At 42.5% G+C, this 18319-nt stretch overlaps 1 protein-coding gene across 2 annotated transcripts in view; it reads right to left on the bottom strand.

Annotated features, from left to right (window-relative positions):
- Positions 1 to 18094, bottom strand: part of BMF (Bcl2 modifying factor) — a 37183-nt gene extending 19089 nt beyond the window's left edge. Inside the window, exons 1-3 of one of the 2 annotated variants that reach the window (XM_075283089.1) lie at positions 17922 to 18094; positions 1925 to 2226; positions 137 to 291 (exon numbers count right to left, since the gene is read on the bottom strand). In XM_075283089.1, the coding sequence (XP_075139190.1) occupies positions 137 to 291; positions 1925 to 2226; positions 17922 to 17965 (501 nt within the window). In that variant the 5' untranslated portion in view covers positions 17966 to 18094. The remainder of the gene's footprint in view (positions 1 to 136; positions 292 to 1924; positions 2227 to 17921) is intronic. The other variant, XM_075283090.1, reaches the window with a different exon arrangement.
- Between the last annotated feature and the right edge of the window lie 225 nt (positions 18095 to 18319).

Raw genomic sequence — 18319 nt, 5'->3', positions numbered from 1 at the left:
GCAAATAGGAGGCGGAATCCCCGAAAATGTTAAAAAGTTTATGTTTTACTACCTTAAAAACTTATTAGTGGTATTTTGATGTACACTGGCAAATGATCATTCTCATGAGTATTAATGTACAGAAACACGATTTTACCCTTTGTAGATGAATTCTGTGGAACTGATCCCCAATGCACTGTAGTTTTCGAGCAATCCGGCGATCAGAGCTCTGCTCCTGCCTCGGATGACCTGTCCTGTTTCCAAATCGCATGGTTAAGTTTGTAGACTGGTGCAAAAGATATCCCGCATTACCTATAACACAGAGATGCCAATAAAGATCACGTATGTAAGAAAGACATCATCTAATATTAATGCATATATAGGAACGCAACAACAAAATCCAAAAATTTATCGGTGTAAAAGAATACAACTTTACAGAAAAGCTTTTCTGCCTATTCTAACAATGACTTAAAGGGGCCTGAAACTGATTCTTCATACAGATGACTTGTCCACAGGATAAGTCAACAATAGCATGTGATCTATGGGGTCCAATGCCCAGAGTCTGCACAGATCAGCTGTTCTGGCAACCTCCAGGTCCAAAAGTCAACCTGTGCTCACATACTGTGTTCAGTTTGATTCCTTTCTTAGGATTTTTTTGTTGTTGTTTCTGAATACTGCTCTATTACCTCTGCTTTGTCATTGAATTTCCACCACACCCATCTCCTGCACCTTGTTTCCCTCTGTCCATCAAATAGTTAATCTTAGCCTTTCCTCTGTGATTGACAGTCTGTCTACCAATCAATTCTGGGGCGGGTCCTGGCCTTGCTATATACAAGTCATCAGCCCACACATGTTTGCTGGCTGTTTTGACTCTGTCCTTTGTCCTGTATTCATAATCCTGACCTCTGGCTTTATCTTTGACTATTCTCTTGGATTTCGATTCTGTACTGCATTGCTCAACTGTTACCAACCCCTTGGCTAGCTGACCTCCCTTTTGTTGTTGTTTGTCTTGTCTGCATTCTGTGTCATCGCCTATATCTAGATAGGGATTGCGCCAAGTTGTCGTCTGTCATCTGGGGCAGTGAGCCCAGGGTTCACCAGCAGCTACTGAAGAATTGCTCCTATAGCAATCCCCATACAACACGTAGATTTTCCTAACATGATCAGATCCTTTTAGACCTAAAGAATAACGTGCCCACTGACTATTTCAGGAGCAGCGATAGATGGCTTTATAGAAGATTATGGGAACCTCCTATTCTGCATAACATACATACAATGTAAAAAAGCCTAAAAAAATACACAAAAATTATATTAAATAAATAAATATATAGATAACACGTAAAATGTCAAAGGGGATAGTCTCTTGGCTGCTACGGATGATCAATGACCATCCATCATTTTTAATGAGTGCTCTGTAGTCCTAGACATGGCTTTTGGCTCGGGGATATAATTCTATCAATTCTCTAATGCCTGGGAACACTAACCCATCAGTAAGTGGCTTCCATATGTTGTGTATCTTAATATTTGTAGACATGTGGGCAACAAATTCCTCTAGATACTAAAAGACCCATAGCAAGCACTGACCTTGGCACAGAGCCACTGTCTAATAAGAACCACATTATTTTCCATTTCTATGTTGTGTGAGCAGCCTGTGCCAAAGATAATTTTACAGACTTGTTTCTGAAATTTATTGTCAGAAAAATTAATCTAGAATTTTGTGGTTTAACATCTCGGCTAATCTGGAATCAAACAAAAAAGTCCATAGATACTAAAGAGGGTGTATAAGAAGCTACTGCGGGAAAAGGAAAAAGGGGATGACAATTCTGGTTATTAGGTACTGGGCTCTATATCCCTCCTCAGAATATTCATTAAAGGGATCCTGACCCCCTTTTAGGCGTTAACATGACCACTGGTAAACCATATCCAAGACCATATTGCCTCTTACCATAGAAAAGTCTCTGTGGAGATTCTGAAACGCCACACGGTAACATGATGTCCCCATTAAGAGGTGACGGTTCTAAGGTCTGAGTAGCTTTGTCTTTGCACTCTGTTATCCTGCATCCCGGACCACAGCAGTGAGATACGGAGAAGAGATGGAACCGGCCCAGAAGACTGTTGTATGGTGGACTCTGAGCAAACAGGGAAGATGATGACGTTAAGGGTCCCCTGGAGAAGTCAAACTCATCGGGATAAAACACGTCGTCGTCCAATTCATCTGGAGTCAAGAAGATATCAGGCTCCATCCTGCTGGAAACATAGAACATATATGTATTACTGCTTTATATGGCAGACTGTAATATAGGCTTATAAGACTACCTTTACAGTTTTATGTTATGATTTGATGAAGATTGCAGGAATTTCATGAGTCCTGGTAACACCAGATAACCTGGAGGACTCGGATGTCTGGGTAAACATTATTAAAAATTCAGTTGCACAATGTTGCGCAATATACAGGGTGGTGTACAAACTGTCCCCAGGCTAGAGTCTACCACGGAAACATTGGTGGGATCAGTGATATACTGTACATTACAGTGGTTTTCAGATCACTTTTACCGGGCACTTAGTTTCCACCGATCCTCAATATGAAGCAGTTAGATCAGAGCTGTACTGGGCAGAGTATATGTTAAATGTTCCTTACTGTATAGGGTTGACTGTGGACCACTCCTTCAAAGAGGAAAAAACCCACATATAGTAACTTCACCTATCTGAATGTCAGGGATCCCTTGATCCTTGTTTGCTAACCCACAGCACCTACACTTCCCATAGTATAGGAGTACCATATTCTAGTTCTCTTAGTGAAGCAATTTTTTTTTTCCATATTAAAGCACTTTATAAGGGGCACAATATTTTGGTATTTTTTTCTTCGAATTTTATTATATTATTGAACACTTTATTTAACATTTTTTCTTAGTCCTATTTGAAGACTTTGAAGATGCCATTGTTTGAAGGCTTATATAATTCCCTCCTGTATTGCAGTTTATTAAGTCCTGCCTTTAGTAGCCTTTAGCTACTGCCTTTAGCAGTAAGTGACGCCGCGGGCCCCACAAACAATATTATTATACTCTGAGGTCTTTCAGACCCCCGATTATAATGATTGGAGGCCCGGGAGAGGTAAGGGAACATAAAAAACAGCGTTACTTACCTCTCCAGGCTCCAAGAAGGCTTCAGGCCTACTTCTGTGAAGTCCCTGACATCACATGATCGGTGCCTGCATCATTAAAGATGACAGACACCTGCATCCTGGGTCATATGACGTCCCGGACATCATTGAAGATGGCTGACACCACCAAGGAGTGTAGTGGAGACAGGGATAAGTAAGTAGCAGTGTTTTTTTATGTTAGTATTCTTCCCCCTGGGTCTCTGATTATTATACTCTGGGGTCTGAAAAGACCCCAGAGTATAATAATTTATCATGGGTGTTCACTATGAGGCATAATACTGTGTGCAGGGGGCACTATAGGGTATAATACTGTGTGCAGGGTCCACTAAGGGACATAATACTGTGTGCAGGGGCCACTATGAGGTATAATACTGTGTGCAGGGGCCACTATGGGGCATAATACTGTGTACAGGGGCCACTATGGGGCATAATACTGTGTGCAGGGGCCACTATGGGGCATAATACTGTGTGCAGGGGCCACTATGGGGGATAATACTGTGTGCAGAGGCCACTATGGAGCATAATACTGTGTGCAGGGGCCACTATGGGACATAATACTGTGTGCAGGGGCCACTATGAGGTATAATACTGTGTGCAGGGGCCACTATGGGGCATAATACTGTGTGCAGGGGCCACTATGGGGGATAATACTGTGTGCAGGGGCCACTATGGGGCATAGTAGTGCAGTTGTAGCACAGTGTGTAGGATAAGGGATACAAAGTTTTTTATTCTGGAAAAGAATGATGTTATCCCCCTAAGTATGTATAAAAAGTAAAAAAAATTAAACTCAAGATGGAGAATGGGAGGTGCAAAGACCAAGTAGCTTTAACCATTTGTCGTTGTATGGGGTCTACTACTCAAGGCATCCTCGACTAGATGATAAAAGTAGGTTCTGCTATGATAAGCCTAACTACCTAATATAGCAGGGTAACCCTGGGTAAGGGTGGGGACGTAAGCAGAGGACCCCCTAAATCAATTGAGCACACCCTAAATAATCCAATGATGTGTACCATATAGGACAATGATTTACAATAGTAAAATCCCATAGTAATCTTATAGAATAACAATCTATCCTAGCGTTTCTATTCTGTATAGTCGTAGCAGTGAATTCAGTTTTATTGCTATCTGCCATGATGTTTACAGTGGAAATATACATTATAAATCTAATATAAACTACCTAAAGTACTATGATATAGGACATTAGGAAGTGGTATCACGAACTCTAATATATGGTAAACTATTTGCATTGCATTCATATCAATAAAGGCTATATTCCTATACTTTTTACACATGGTGACGCTCTGCAGTAGGTTTCTATATAATACTACCCGCACCTACCTAGTAATCCCAGCCAGATTGCCGACACTGATGCTTGTCTTGCTACAGGCCTGTGTTTCTGCTCACATGACTGGCCCTGTACATGTACATCAGTGACAAGAGGAAGTGAACTCGAGATTGCAATCTGCTGCAACGTCTTTGATATGCTTTCGGTAAGGAAGATTACACGTGGTATTCTTGAAAGGGGAAAAATCATTTTGGCAAAATTTATATTTACAGTGCAAAATGGAGAAATGTTTTGGATAACGGTAATTCACTATATATGGGATGTCTCATTCTATAAACTGTTGTCCACAATGATGTGTTGGGGGGACCCATTGGGAGAGAAGCCAGAAGCTCCGCATCCATGTATTCCATGGTCCGAGCCCGGGATGTAATGCTACATTTACCCTAAGGTTGGCTGCAGGTGAAATGTATAGTCAGATATGGCTCCTCCATGTTATAACAGATGACCATCTGGGGGTTAAGCTGCCCATAAGTGAAGACATTTGCACACCAGGACTAGTAGACGGACAGGGGCATGCTGACTCTTCTTTAACAGATGACGGGGGGAAAAAATCAGGCATGCTAAATTTCAATCTGCTTGATCCTTGGCTCGAGTAGAAGATAAAGCACCACAATAGGTCTCCTCTACCTATTGCGAACGCATGAGTGCATGGACAAATTGAGCTTTCATGTGCACGGGGATCACAAGGAATAGTTATAGACCAACAGCCATTGAAAACAGATGCCCCTTGGATGCAAAACGGCTGTAAAAACATCCACTTTTCATGGCCAATCCATGGTTGTGTGGATGTAGCTTTAGAGCAGCCAGGCCCATACCCATCAGCTGATAAGCAGGTTGGCATTATTAAATAAGGGAGTGGGTTGAGGGGCAAACATGAACATGATGTCGTCTCCTGTGAACAGAAAGTGGAGTTCTCTAAGCACCACAGCCTCTTCAAACACCTATTGGCATGGGTGCCAGGTGTCGGACCTCCAACAATCTGGTATTGATGACCGAATCTAAGGATTGGTCAACAATATTAAACTCTTTATGTTTATGGCAGACCAACACTCATCCACCTGAAGCTCCATGATCACTGTAGGTTGAGTATCTCCATATGATCTACCTTTGGTCTAAAAGAATTGTCCAAACTGTCCAAACATGTGTCAGAAAGAAGCTGCCCAATGATTCGTGGCTGTGTCTCACGGATGGTGGAGACCACGCTATGATGTCCATATTTCCAGAGGTGACGAGCCATTTCGTGTTAAGAGCTACCTTATTTTTTGCTGTTGTTGGAAGGTAAGTCATAAAACAGTGAAGACAAGCTTTTATGTTAGATTGTGAAAGATGTGAAGTAATTTATCATGGCTGGAGCCAAGGCGCCAACTCTGTGCAATATCAGGCCGTGTGACTGAGCAACGCTATATGACTCACTGTCTGTGAGAGCACGGTGGTTCAGACAGTGGGTTATATATGATGTCTATATATGATGACTATTTATTAAAATTGAAAGAGTAAAATCAGGACAGAAGTTTACTTAACCTTAATACTACCACCACACCTTCAACCAGCACAGCTTCCATAGACATTTCATATTTGGGTCAGTACACCTACCCCTACAGAATACCATACTTATCTACAATCATCATAATGTATGGAAATTAATATACAAAGAGATTACATTTCAATGACATGTTAAATGTCATCATACATATTAGGTAGTCTTGAGGAAAAAGCCAATTCGAGCTACAGTTGCCAAGATGTGTGTCGTATCCATTAGAAGACTATGGATTGGACTGTGCCAACACTTGGAGGGTGCCACTTGTTTATTTTGGATGACTTGAGGCTCCTTTACTTGAATTCAGGCCATTTTACACTGGTGATGGATATAATGAAAGCCTTTGTCTATTATGTAGTAAGCTCATTTTATATATATACCCATTTGCACACCAGTATCTGTCGTAGTGGGGCCGTTTTTTAATGTTTTATGTCCAGGGATGACTTTAGGGCTTCTGTCCCAAGTATGGGTTATGGCATTACCTCGCCTCTATCCTCCATTAACCCCTGGCTTCTCCTTTGACTCTTGACTTCAGAAAGGATTGAGTGGACAGACACTGGTTTGCGATATCACCAGCTATGCCCACTTGTTCTACTTACTTATACTGGCCATCAAAATTAGAGAGCTACTCCTTCCTACCTCTTAGAAACATGTATACTTGGCTATTATGTGTGTCCTTGTGTTCTGGAAAGGAACAGAGAACAACAGAATCGAACATGTTGAAATCCAACAACCCCATCCTTCTCCCCGCAGATATCTGCCATCAGGGAGGAGTTGGGAGGCCTCAATAAACCCAATAGATGGTTGGCCTGTCTTACCGGAATGAATGGGCTGGGCCAATATATATATATATATATATATATATATATATATATATATATATATATATTTTGTACAACCACCATTGCCCTTTGCTGTCTTTAGTTAAGGGTAAGCACAATGTAAGGAGTGTCTAAGACTACCACTTCCCCTATACGGTCAATGAAGGACAGCAGTAGTTTAATCCTATGGTAGCAGTGAATCCAGCTGGCATCATGGTAGAAGCTAAAATCCACTGCTGCAATCCTTTGCAGGCAAGAATATCAGGGCTGAATATTAGCTGTACAGCCATAAAAATAGATATAACAAAGCAGATTATCAATATTTAGCAGGTTATTGAGTTGAACGTCCAACACGAAGTAGATAAGAGGTTATAACCTGAACTCAGCCTCAGGTGTCTCTGTTATTGTAGGTGGTTTATCTTAGAAGAATATAACAGGGGGTTTTCCAGTTTTATGTAAATAAATAGAAATCATTGTGTGACGGAACGTTATGCAACTTACTAATGTTCTTTAACTTTCCGTTCTCCTCACTATGTACAAGGTCTGTTTACTTTTAGTGGGAGCAACTGAGGTTCTTACGAGAGCAGGATGAAGTCCTCAAGAGAACTTTAAAGGTAGAAAATATACAAATAACAATTTTTTTTAATATTCAACTCTATTTTATCGCTATCGAACTATCTACCAAGCTATCTATTCAAAACTGTAAATGTATATACAGAATTCCTATGGATCATGGGAGATCAGCCATCTTTCCTATTCTCCTTCTCACAAACCTAAGGCAACTTCCTCCAATGTTCATTATCCAATAACACAACAGGAATACTAAGCTCCACCCCTGAGGAGCTACAGAAATCCTGATAAACTTCCTATTATCATGTAATTCTAGGTTTAGTGAGCATATAAATGTTTCGTACTATCAGAGTTCCCGTAGCTTATATACAGGAATAGCTGATGCAATGGAGATAGTAAATTTGGGCAAGTTGTAGTAAGATGATAGGAGATTTAGTATACAGTGTGTATGCTTATAAAAGTAATATGTAATTTTTTAAGAGGCATTTGAGAGACTGGAAATTTTTTTCCATAAAGAAGGGGAATTATTGAGAAAACCTACAAAGCATACATATGGAAGCTTGAGCCTAAGTGCAAAAATACTAAATTACATGTGTAAATATATGGAAGAATATAATTGCTTGTGTTATTAATACTGGGTACTGGAATGGGCATTGAGCTATTGACCTGTTAGTCTAGGGACAAGGTCCCCAGGACCACTTCTGTTGGGGAATCATAGTAGATCAGATCAGGCCTGGTCATGTGCTTGCCTACTGTAATTTCCCCTATCTTTTCCACAATATCACCCTCACGTTACCACAATAGACTTTAGACTTTCACATTACATCACAATTACCTTTTACAACATCCCCAGTCCATAGAAAAGTGCTAATGTCATGTCCATAACCCTGACAGGACAGAGATAAGTCAGTGATAGATTATGTGATGGAGAACAAAAATAATAACATTATCACTAGAAGGATATACTCTGGATACAGTGCGAATACCACCATTGTAAGTAGGTATAGCACAAATACAGTACTTGACAGCGGCCATACACATTAAGGGGGTTGTTATGGCTTATTCTTAGGCTAGGCCGTAACTATCTGATCGGTAGGGGACAGCATAGATCAGCTGTTCAGGACCACATCTGGTGACCATACTATACAGTGTACAGAGCCAGAAGCTGATTGTTCTGTACCCTGTATGCAGGCTAGACGCCATTACTAAGAATGAGCTCCCATGTCAATGAGAGGTAAGTTGCAGTACATTACCCGGCCACTACACAGGGCATGAAGCTATATACCTTTTGCTCTGTACACTGTGTAAGACAGGTACCATCCCACTGATCAGATATCTATTACCTATACTATCCTTTAGATCATATCCCACTAATATTAACAGGACAGGCCAACCATCTAATATATATGGGGTCTTCAGTGCCGCACCTCCCATGAGGCGACCTGAAGCGACCGCTTTAGGCGGCGCTATGCCAGGGCCACGGGGAGGGCAGCATTTTTGCTGACCTAAGCCAGTCCAGGACTGGCTTAGGGTCACCGTCACTGAGCGGTGGATTGGGGAGGCCGCTGGAGCAGCGCTGCTCCAGCGGCCGCCCCTCACGCTCAGGCAGAGAGCAGGTCCTCTCCCTGCCTGCTAAAGACGGTCGCTCCGCTCAGCCCCCGACTCCGGGGGGGGGGGTTGGGGGGCAGCTTTCTGACGTCCGCTTCAGGCAGCAGAAAGCCATGGTTCACCCCTGGGGATCTCCCTCAATTGCATACAGAATGGAACTGGAAGGTCCAAGTATGTTAAATTTTAACACATTCAATTATATTCTCCTCTATAGAAATAAGTCCCCACCAGAGGTTTCCAGTATTGGATTACTGCCCTCTTCCATTGAGAACACATGCACACTTGCTGGATTTGGAATCGAGAAGGAATTTTTCCCCTAACCTGGGGCAATTGGTATCCGCCTTATTGTTTTTTTTTGTCCTTCTCTGGATCAACACAGTAGGGTTAAAGGTTGGGCTTGATGGACCTATGTCTTCTTCCAACCCCATTTACTATGGCCGAGCATGCATGTGGTTGGGAGGATTGGAGGATTGAATAGCGTTAAAGTTAAAGAACAGCATAAAAAAAAACAGCATAAAATATTATTTCTTAGGTGTATATAGTATACAGCTTAATGTACGGAGGCACAGGATCACCTCTAATGCCAGTAAGAGGCCTAAGGACGTGCACAACATTTTCTGGGAAGCATTTTATAGGGTACTAATAAGCATCTAATGTAAACTTCCCCCGGTGTTAATTGGTAGGCCAAAGCCATGGCTCCATCACACCTCATTTCTTTACAAGGTCACCAGTAAAACAGCCACTTTCCATGTCGCTATGCAGAGATTTTAGGAAGATTAGAAGACTCCTGTTCTTCCAAATAACAGATAAACCTGCAGCCCCAGTCTCCAGCAGGGTCACAACTTAGCATGTGTCACTTATATTACTGGTGTCTTAAGTGCCACAGGGGTCATTGGCTCCCGACTCTGCACCCCCTATAGCTTTGCTCATAAACTAAGACAACAAAAAAACCCTAAATGTACTTCCCCTTCACAGTCATTAGATTCTGCTGATCAGTCATGTTCACTTGCAGACTTGTCGGGACCAAAGATGTGTCACTGAGTCTCCCGTTCAAGACAGGGCTAAGGAGTAGTGGCTGCAATTTTATTAGAAAATCCATAAAATACATCCAACAGCTTCCAGCAAGTCAACGTTACCATTACACATGTCAGTGTCATCACATAGATCAGCTTTAAAGGGAGTCTGTCAGCAGTACATTGGCTATAAACCTAATCCAGTACCTCGTACAAGGGATTCTACAGTTTCCAAATATGCCTCTGCTATTCAGATTTGGAACCCCATTGTCATGTAAATTGTGGTTATATTCATATGCAAATGAGTGGAAAAGTGCTTTGGGGGTGTCTTAGCTTGCCAGGGCTTGATCTTAGCTTGCCAGGGCTGTATAAAGTGCAGAGCTACCTTTCACATTATATTCTTTGACACTTGCATATCTTCCAAGACCCTATTGGGCTTACTCCCTCCCTTTGGACTCCACCAGCCCACCAACAAGACAGGACTGGAGCCGGCGGACCACTTCTCAGACTACACAGCGACCAGTATCTCACTATCCAGTGGTTACTCTCTCCGAGCTGAAGTCTCACACATCTCCCGTAGACTGTACTAGGGGCTTTTCTCAATACAGAAGTCTCACACATCCCACACAGTCTCTTGTGACTCCTCTCTGAGTTAAGAGCACATAGTCTCTACTATAATGTCCCTTGGGGCTCAGACAGTCTGCACAGTCTCTAATATGGCTTACCTCAGGGCTGATGTCTCATACAGCTCAAGCAGTCTCTACTATGGGTCCCCTCAGGGCTGAAGTCTCACACAGCCCACACAGTCTCTATTATGGGACTCCTTCGGGTTTAAGTGTCAAATAGCCCACACAGTCTCTACTATGAATCCCCCTGATGCTGAAATCTCACACAGCTCAAGCAGTCTCTACTATAGTTCTCCTTGGGGTTGATGTCTCACACAGCTCAACCAGTCTCTACTATGGTTCCCCTTGAGGCTGATGTCTCACACAGCTCAAGCAGTCTCTACTATGGTTCTCCTTGGGGCTGATGTCTCACACAGCTCAAGCAGTCTCTACTATGTTTCCCCTTGGGGCTGATGTCTCACACAGCTCAAGCAGTCTCTACTATGGTCCCCCTCGGGGCTGATGTCTCACACAGCTCAAGCAGTCTCTACTATGGTCCCCCTCGGGGCTGATGTCTCACACAGCTCAACCAGTCTCTAGTACGGTTCCCTTTGGGGCTGATGCCTCACAGCTCAAGCAGTCTCTACTATGGTTCCCCTCGGGGCTGATGTCTCACACAGCTCAAGCAGTCTCTACTATGGGTCTCCTCCAAGCCTGAAGCCACTAGGACACTCTATCCACCAGCTCACCTACTTCCCATTTGTGACACCATTTTGACCTTGCAGTAGGTTATGTCTCTGGCACTCCTGGACCTCGGGATCTTTAATAAGGGACCCACTGTATAGCTTCAACACCGGCTCACAATGACGTGGTCCGGGCTGACCTCTGCTTCCAGTCCTCGCCTCAGTGATAAATTTTCCATCAACGTTAGGCCAATAGTTGGCATCAGATTCTATTCTATCAGTGTTTCCATTGCTTTGTGAAGTAGTACTGAACTGGATCTCATTAATTCAACCAAATCTGGTGGGATCTATTAGGCATCCATAAACAGTGTGAAAATAACCAATGAACACGAGTCTGCACCGGACCTGCCAAAATAACGGCTCAGATCAGTGCCCTTAGGGCTGCGGGGAATAACTTTTATTGTGCTCGCTGTACATTTTCCTTTTTTCACTATATGCAGTAAAAGTATATTGTATGCTTAGAATACACTTATTGCTTTATTAAATGAGATTTATGTCATACTTTTCATTGCATGTAAGAAGACCTATAATAAAAAACTGTATTAAAGACACTAAGTGTTGCGGTCAAATTTCAATGCACCGAAGACCACAGTGTTGGTGGCTGGGGAGCTGCAAATATTTCAAAGCGTAAGTTTATTACATGATGTACTTGCTTTGTAGCCTGTTGAGAGTTATTTTTGGAGTTGGTGGAAAGCCCCTTTAATATGATAGAGGTCTCATGTGATTATACATGTGGACAGATCCATACAAAACATCATGTCAGGTTGTATGTTATACATGTGAATTCTGCTGAAAGATGCACTATGGGTAAATGTAATAGAATAAATTCAAACCTTACATCAGTATAAGGGATTACGTATACAATAGCCCTGTCCAACCTCTATCTGTACGATCCCTTACCATACCTTAGCGTGGTAAAATCATGGCATACTTTATTGATATGTCATCAATGTTCTGATCCTATAAACCCCATTAAGTTGTATGCAGTTTTGTGGACTGCAGCAGTCACTCGATAGTTAAAGTCCATCAGCAGTGTTGTAGAAAGTCTCCTTGTTGTACAGCACTTAAAGGGGACTTACACATCGATGACCTGTCCACTCCCCTGATCACTGTGGTCTCTTCAACCAGATGATCTGTAGAGGTCCTGAGTATTGAACTCCTTCTTATCACATAGTGATGACCTATCGTGACCTGTAAGTTCTGGAATATCCCTTTAAAAGGGTAACCCCATCTTAGACCTGTATAGCAGACTGACATGGATGTATTCAGAACTCCCATAGAAGTGTCCACCAACCCATTCATAGCAGCAGAGCAACATCACACTAGGAGATAAAGCGGTTTTATGCCTTGGCATGGGTCTTAAAGGAGCTTCATCTACCAGACATGAATGATGTATCCTGGGAAAAATGCCAAAAATGCCTATAATCGGAATGTCCCTTTAAAGGAATTTTCCAGGATTTAGATATTGATGACCTATCTATAGGATTCAAGTAAACAGAACGCTGTGTTCTTATGGTTCTGTACACTGTGTATCGTCTGCTGCCACGGCTCAAGTGCCAGGGGCCACTTCTTCCATGTGGTAGCATCAGCCATCTTCTTCATAGTGGCCTGCTGGGGGAGCAGTATACCAGCCATGGACAGATATAGACTTGAAAGGCTGATCAGAAGGGTCAGCTCTGTCCTGGGTAGCCCCCTGGACCGAGTACAGGTGGTGGGTGACAGAAGGATACTGTCCGTGGTGACCTCCATGCTGGAGAATAACTCCCATAACATGTATGAGAATGTGTCTGCACTGGGCAGTACTATCAGTGACCGAATGCTTCACCCCAAGTGTGAGAAGGAGCTATTGGAGGTCCTTCCTCCCAACCGTGGTCAGGCTGTATAATCAACACCGAGCTAAGCAGAGATCACTCTGCACAGAAAACTAAATGATCCTGAAGTCTTTCTTTTTCTTCTAGTATCTTTTCTCCATCTGCTATGAGCTTGTATGTGTCTTTCTTGTAATATATGACTGTTTTATCCCTGCTGCTGTAACTATTAAAGGACTATTAAAGGATTATCTTATCGTATCTTATCTACATCAGCTAATCTACTGAAGTGGTATTCATGATCTATCCTAAATCCTGGAAGACTCCTTTAAATCTCCTAGATCAACAATCCACCACCCATAGCACTGTTCCTGTTATGAGTAAGGATAAATGCGTCCCTATGCCATCCATGCATTCCACGTCCCCAAGAATGAGGCCGAGCTGCAAATACAGACCTTAATAGGACATGTCCTGAGTATTTGAGGTCCAGCCTCATGACCCTATAACATGGTCCTGAGAGCATCATCGTCGTGTGTATGAGGCCATAGAAATGAATAGGTTCTGTGTGCTATATGGATAGCACACATGCCACAATTTATAGTCATGTGCATTGTGCCTAAATTTGGGGTGAGGGCTTATATAATCTGATGCTGGGTTCACACTAGCGCTGACCTTTCCGTTGTTCTGGTCCATCTGAGGATCAAAACAATGACTAGGCGGACTGCTACAACATGGTCACATATGGTGTCCATTCTATAAAACTGAAAAAGTTGAACTTGCAAGACTTTTCAGTCCAGCAATTTTGGACACAACCTGTGATGGAGTCTCCAGCTTAGATGTGAACGTAGCCCTAATAATGTAGCCTTAATATTACGAGTTCCATTGAATATAAGTGATACAACACTGGATACAAAGTAACAACAACCAACACCTTTGGCATTGTTAACTCATAAGCGAGCACAGAGGAAGAAAACATATCTACGTTTCCCAGAACTCACTTCTACGTTGCCGCTCGCTTGTTATTTTACTACTTCCTTCTTTCGTTATGCAGATCCCCCCCCAACCACCACCAAATGTTGTTATTTCTGGTTATTTACTTCCCCAAGTTCTGATCAGCACGCTTCCTGCAAGCTAGAACAATGTTGTGAAAGTAGTGGAAGGGCATTGTGGGAGTGAACATGTCAGCCTGGCGCTGCTGAGTCATGTTTGGAAACTGAGAGCAGAACACGCTTGTGGGAGCAGCTGATCACCAGCAAGAACATGAGATGAACTCCAGCAATGAGGCCAGCTCCTCCGCCTCCATTTCCTTTGATGTTTGTCTACAATCTGCAGAAATCAGCTTTGCGTTTCAGTAAAGAAGGCAGCATATTTTAACAAGGAAAAGTCTTAAAAGGGTCTCCATTTAGGATATGGCGTTTCTATTAGAAAGGCATATTGGAGAGTTTAACACAGGGTAGTCAATTTCCCTGTAACGCCTCTACAGGTGAAATAAGGCATTACATATTTCTCATTGATATCATCCAAGTAATGGAAGAAAATTCTGAGTCCTCCAGAGTAACAGTCTCTCCATTCCAGCTATGGGGACAAATCTCCCTGTATTATCTATGAATAACCTACCTAACCGACAGCTAAGGGTTGGTTCACATCTGCTTTTGTATTGGGGACCCCCCTCGAACGGAATACAAACGCAATTGCAAGCGCTGTGCTGTAAAAGCACACGGACCCCATAGACTATAATGGGGTCCATGTACTTGCCGCGCGCTGCCCAGACGAATAATGGGGACAGGAAAGTAGATTGGGAACTATTTTCCTGTCCACACGATCCCTGCGGACATCTGCCGGTAAGCACACAGACCCCATTATAGTCTATGGGGTCAGTGCGCTTTTACAGCACAACACTTTGCACTTGCGTTTGGTATTCCTTTCCTTTCCTCATGAGGACTCCCCCGCATGGAATCCAAACACTGATGTGAACAAGGGGTAATTCTACCCCTCTCATATACATGCACACTTGGCTCAGAAGAACATGCATGAATTTCATGTGTGGAGATAAGTGAGCAATTTGCTGCAAGACACCTTTAGCGGAAGAATATATCCCCTTAGAACAAAGGGACTGGGCAATGCCTGATCCTCCTTCGACCCAATGTAATATGTGCAGATAGAGTCGGGAGGCCCCATACACTTAACATAGTTGACTGGTCCAACACTTCGCCACTTTCATGTCAGAACCTCATATAGAACTGGAATCTTTGCAGGGTGCAAGTTGAAGTCCATTTCCCTAATTACCATAAAGATTTTAATAGGGGCTGCCCAATATAAGAAGAATATGGTTTTGTACAGATTGCAGTTCAGCCTGGCCTTGAGTTGCAATACCAAACTCAACTTGTGTACAGGTATGGCGCTGTTTATGAGTGTCCCGTACAACCCCTTTAACCATATCCTCTGTAAGACATCTATGCCCATATTTGCTCATGTGTATTAGTCCATTCAGAACCAGTTTTTACTTTTTCAACACCTGAGTAAAAACCATCTGTCAGGCAGCCAAGTCTAACAAGGTCAATAAACCCGTTTCTACGATTGTACCTTGGCTTTACAATCACATTTGGCACCAACAGCTCCACCTTGAGGCCGTTTACATATAAAGTTCACTAATAGTAACTGAAAAAGTAGAGAATGTCATTTTGTATTTACAAGACATTCCACACTTTAAATTTTTCTAGGCATTTTACCTATTTTGCTATTTCCTTTATGCCACAAATAGCCATAGATGGGTACAGAAATGGTGTAGCTTTGGTTCATGACTGCCATTTGCACCAAAGATGTACCAGGTTGTTGGTTCTCCGTCCACGTCCATACTTTTTACAACAGTGGACAGAGCAAGGTAGGAACTAAGATGGGCCAGGGAAACTTTGGCCTGACAAATTTACTATATTGCAGCATGGCTGCCTGAATAGGGTTGTACCAAATGTTGAAGTCAACCCTATTGATAGGATAGGATGGGGTCACCAATCCTGAAAACGGGTCCGGTTCTTCCATCCAGCCCTGGCGTTCCATTCATTCTCTATGGAAGTGTTGGAGATAGTCCATTACTGGACTATTGATAGGGAGTTACTTAAAACTTGGTACAACATGTGAACGCAATACCATACTCAACCTTTGGACAGATGTGGTGCTGTTTCAGAAGAAAGCAATCCTGGACAAACCTTCTAAACTATAGGGCATATGTTACAATAGTAAACTCTAAGTTTAAGCTGATGCTAATACATAATGATTTATGCCATAGGAAGTGGGTTCCTTATTTCTAGCAATCATGGGGTTCCCTGTAACCGTATGGCTCTCGTGTTATTAGTAGCACTGCTGAGTTTTTGCGATCCCCCTTCACCTGTGTTATATTACTGTGCATTATGGTCATATAATCCCCATTGACTGCCGGTATTCAGTATACGGCAAATCATGAAAATCAGCTGCTACGAGCTGTAAAACAGATGTGCGGTTAACAGCTGCCCGGTGCGGAGCGAGCACAGCTGATTCAAGCCTGACATCTGCTGCCGGCGTATCCTGAATCAACCCGAGGCAGCGGGTCACTTTTCCTGGCGTTATGTTTGACAAAACAGACCCCGGTCTCGTGAAAGATCAAAACCCAACAATAAGTTTATAGTAAAACCGAAAATCTGCAAAATATCTCACAATATAATAAATCCCTTACTCTGTGTTATGACCACTTACATTGTTATATCCTGCTTTCCCATCCTGATAGGCATAAAAAACCCTTGTTGTGTTTTATAGGAGAACTGCGAATACTATGGGCTGGGATTAATGACATCATCATTTCCATGTGATGACATCACTTAGCAGATGAGGATCAATTAAAAACTTGCTAATATAAAAGAACTACAGGTTACATATGGGATAATACAACCATTCTGTGTTCCATAGGTGGAGAGGACTGTGAATACTTTGGGATGGGATTCATGACATCATTATTTCTGTGTGATGTCATCACTTAACAGTAGGTGAGGGTCAAAAAAGGTCCAAAAAGACCACTGTCCAATAATCCAACCGCTCTATAGTAATAGAAGTCCAACAACAGGTTATACAGAGGTGCTTTATAGTGATCCTATCTAACAAACCAATCTATTCAATGTGTCCTTACTGGACATACTGCGCATTGCTTTCCCATCATGGTAAGTATAACAACTCCAGAGGTGGCAAGGACTGATAATAAGATAAGATAAGATAAAATAATCCTTTAATAGTCCCACCATGGGGAAATTCAATTTAATCAGATTATGACATCATTATTTCCAGAATGATGACATCACTTAATAAAAGATGTCTAATAATTACAATCCAACAACAGGTTAACAGATCCTTGTAAGTGCCATATACCTGATCTAACAAAACCCCCTTAATGAATAAACCGTGCCAACTCCAATAATATATCAACAGCCCCAAGCAGTGGGCTATATCCTTCCAAGATGCTGTAAATCACAGCAAGTCAACAGAGGTGACTAGAGAAGAGAAGATGCAGGTATAGGATGAGACTGAGAGCGCTCAGCACTTGTGACAACTCTATCATCCCTCTACATAGTCATTGAGTTGTCACAATGACCAATACCTTGTCTTAAGTCACGACATGGTTAAAGAGTTTGCATTAAGTATCATTCCAAGATTATATAGCAGATCCATTCCTATACAGGTGGAAAGAATAAAGGCTGCACAGAGTACTCACTCCTGAGAGTCTCCCTCCTGGTGGTAGCTGAGGATTGTGTTCATTACAGTGCATGGAAGTGCAGAGAGCAGTGTCTGCTGCGGCTGCTGCGGGGAGGGACAGGCTGTGATTGGCAGGAGGAGTAGTCACATCAACACATATCCCCCACTGTGTCCTCGCCGCCTTCTCTCCAGTCATTGTGTCCTGTACAATGTGTATGTAGCAAGCCTTATCCAATAACAATGTGCTTTACAGTGCTGATGTCCTGGCCACTGCCTCCTGTGTGCAGTAATATGAGGATACTCTCCTGCTCTATGTCTCGCCTATAGTCCCTCTGTCCAATCTTATACACTGTTTATCTGGTCACTTCCCTTCCTACTTAGCATTCGATACACTAAGTGTATCATTCACGTAACTAC

The sequence above is a fragment of the Leptodactylus fuscus genome, chromosome 7 (assembly GCF_031893055.1).
Source record: "Leptodactylus fuscus isolate aLepFus1 chromosome 7, aLepFus1.hap2, whole genome shotgun sequence".
NCBI lineage: Eukaryota > Metazoa > Chordata > Amphibia > Anura > Leptodactylidae > Leptodactylus > Leptodactylus fuscus.
The sequence above is the reverse complement of the archived record's forward strand: the minus strand, read 5'-3'. Positions and strand labels throughout refer to the sequence as shown.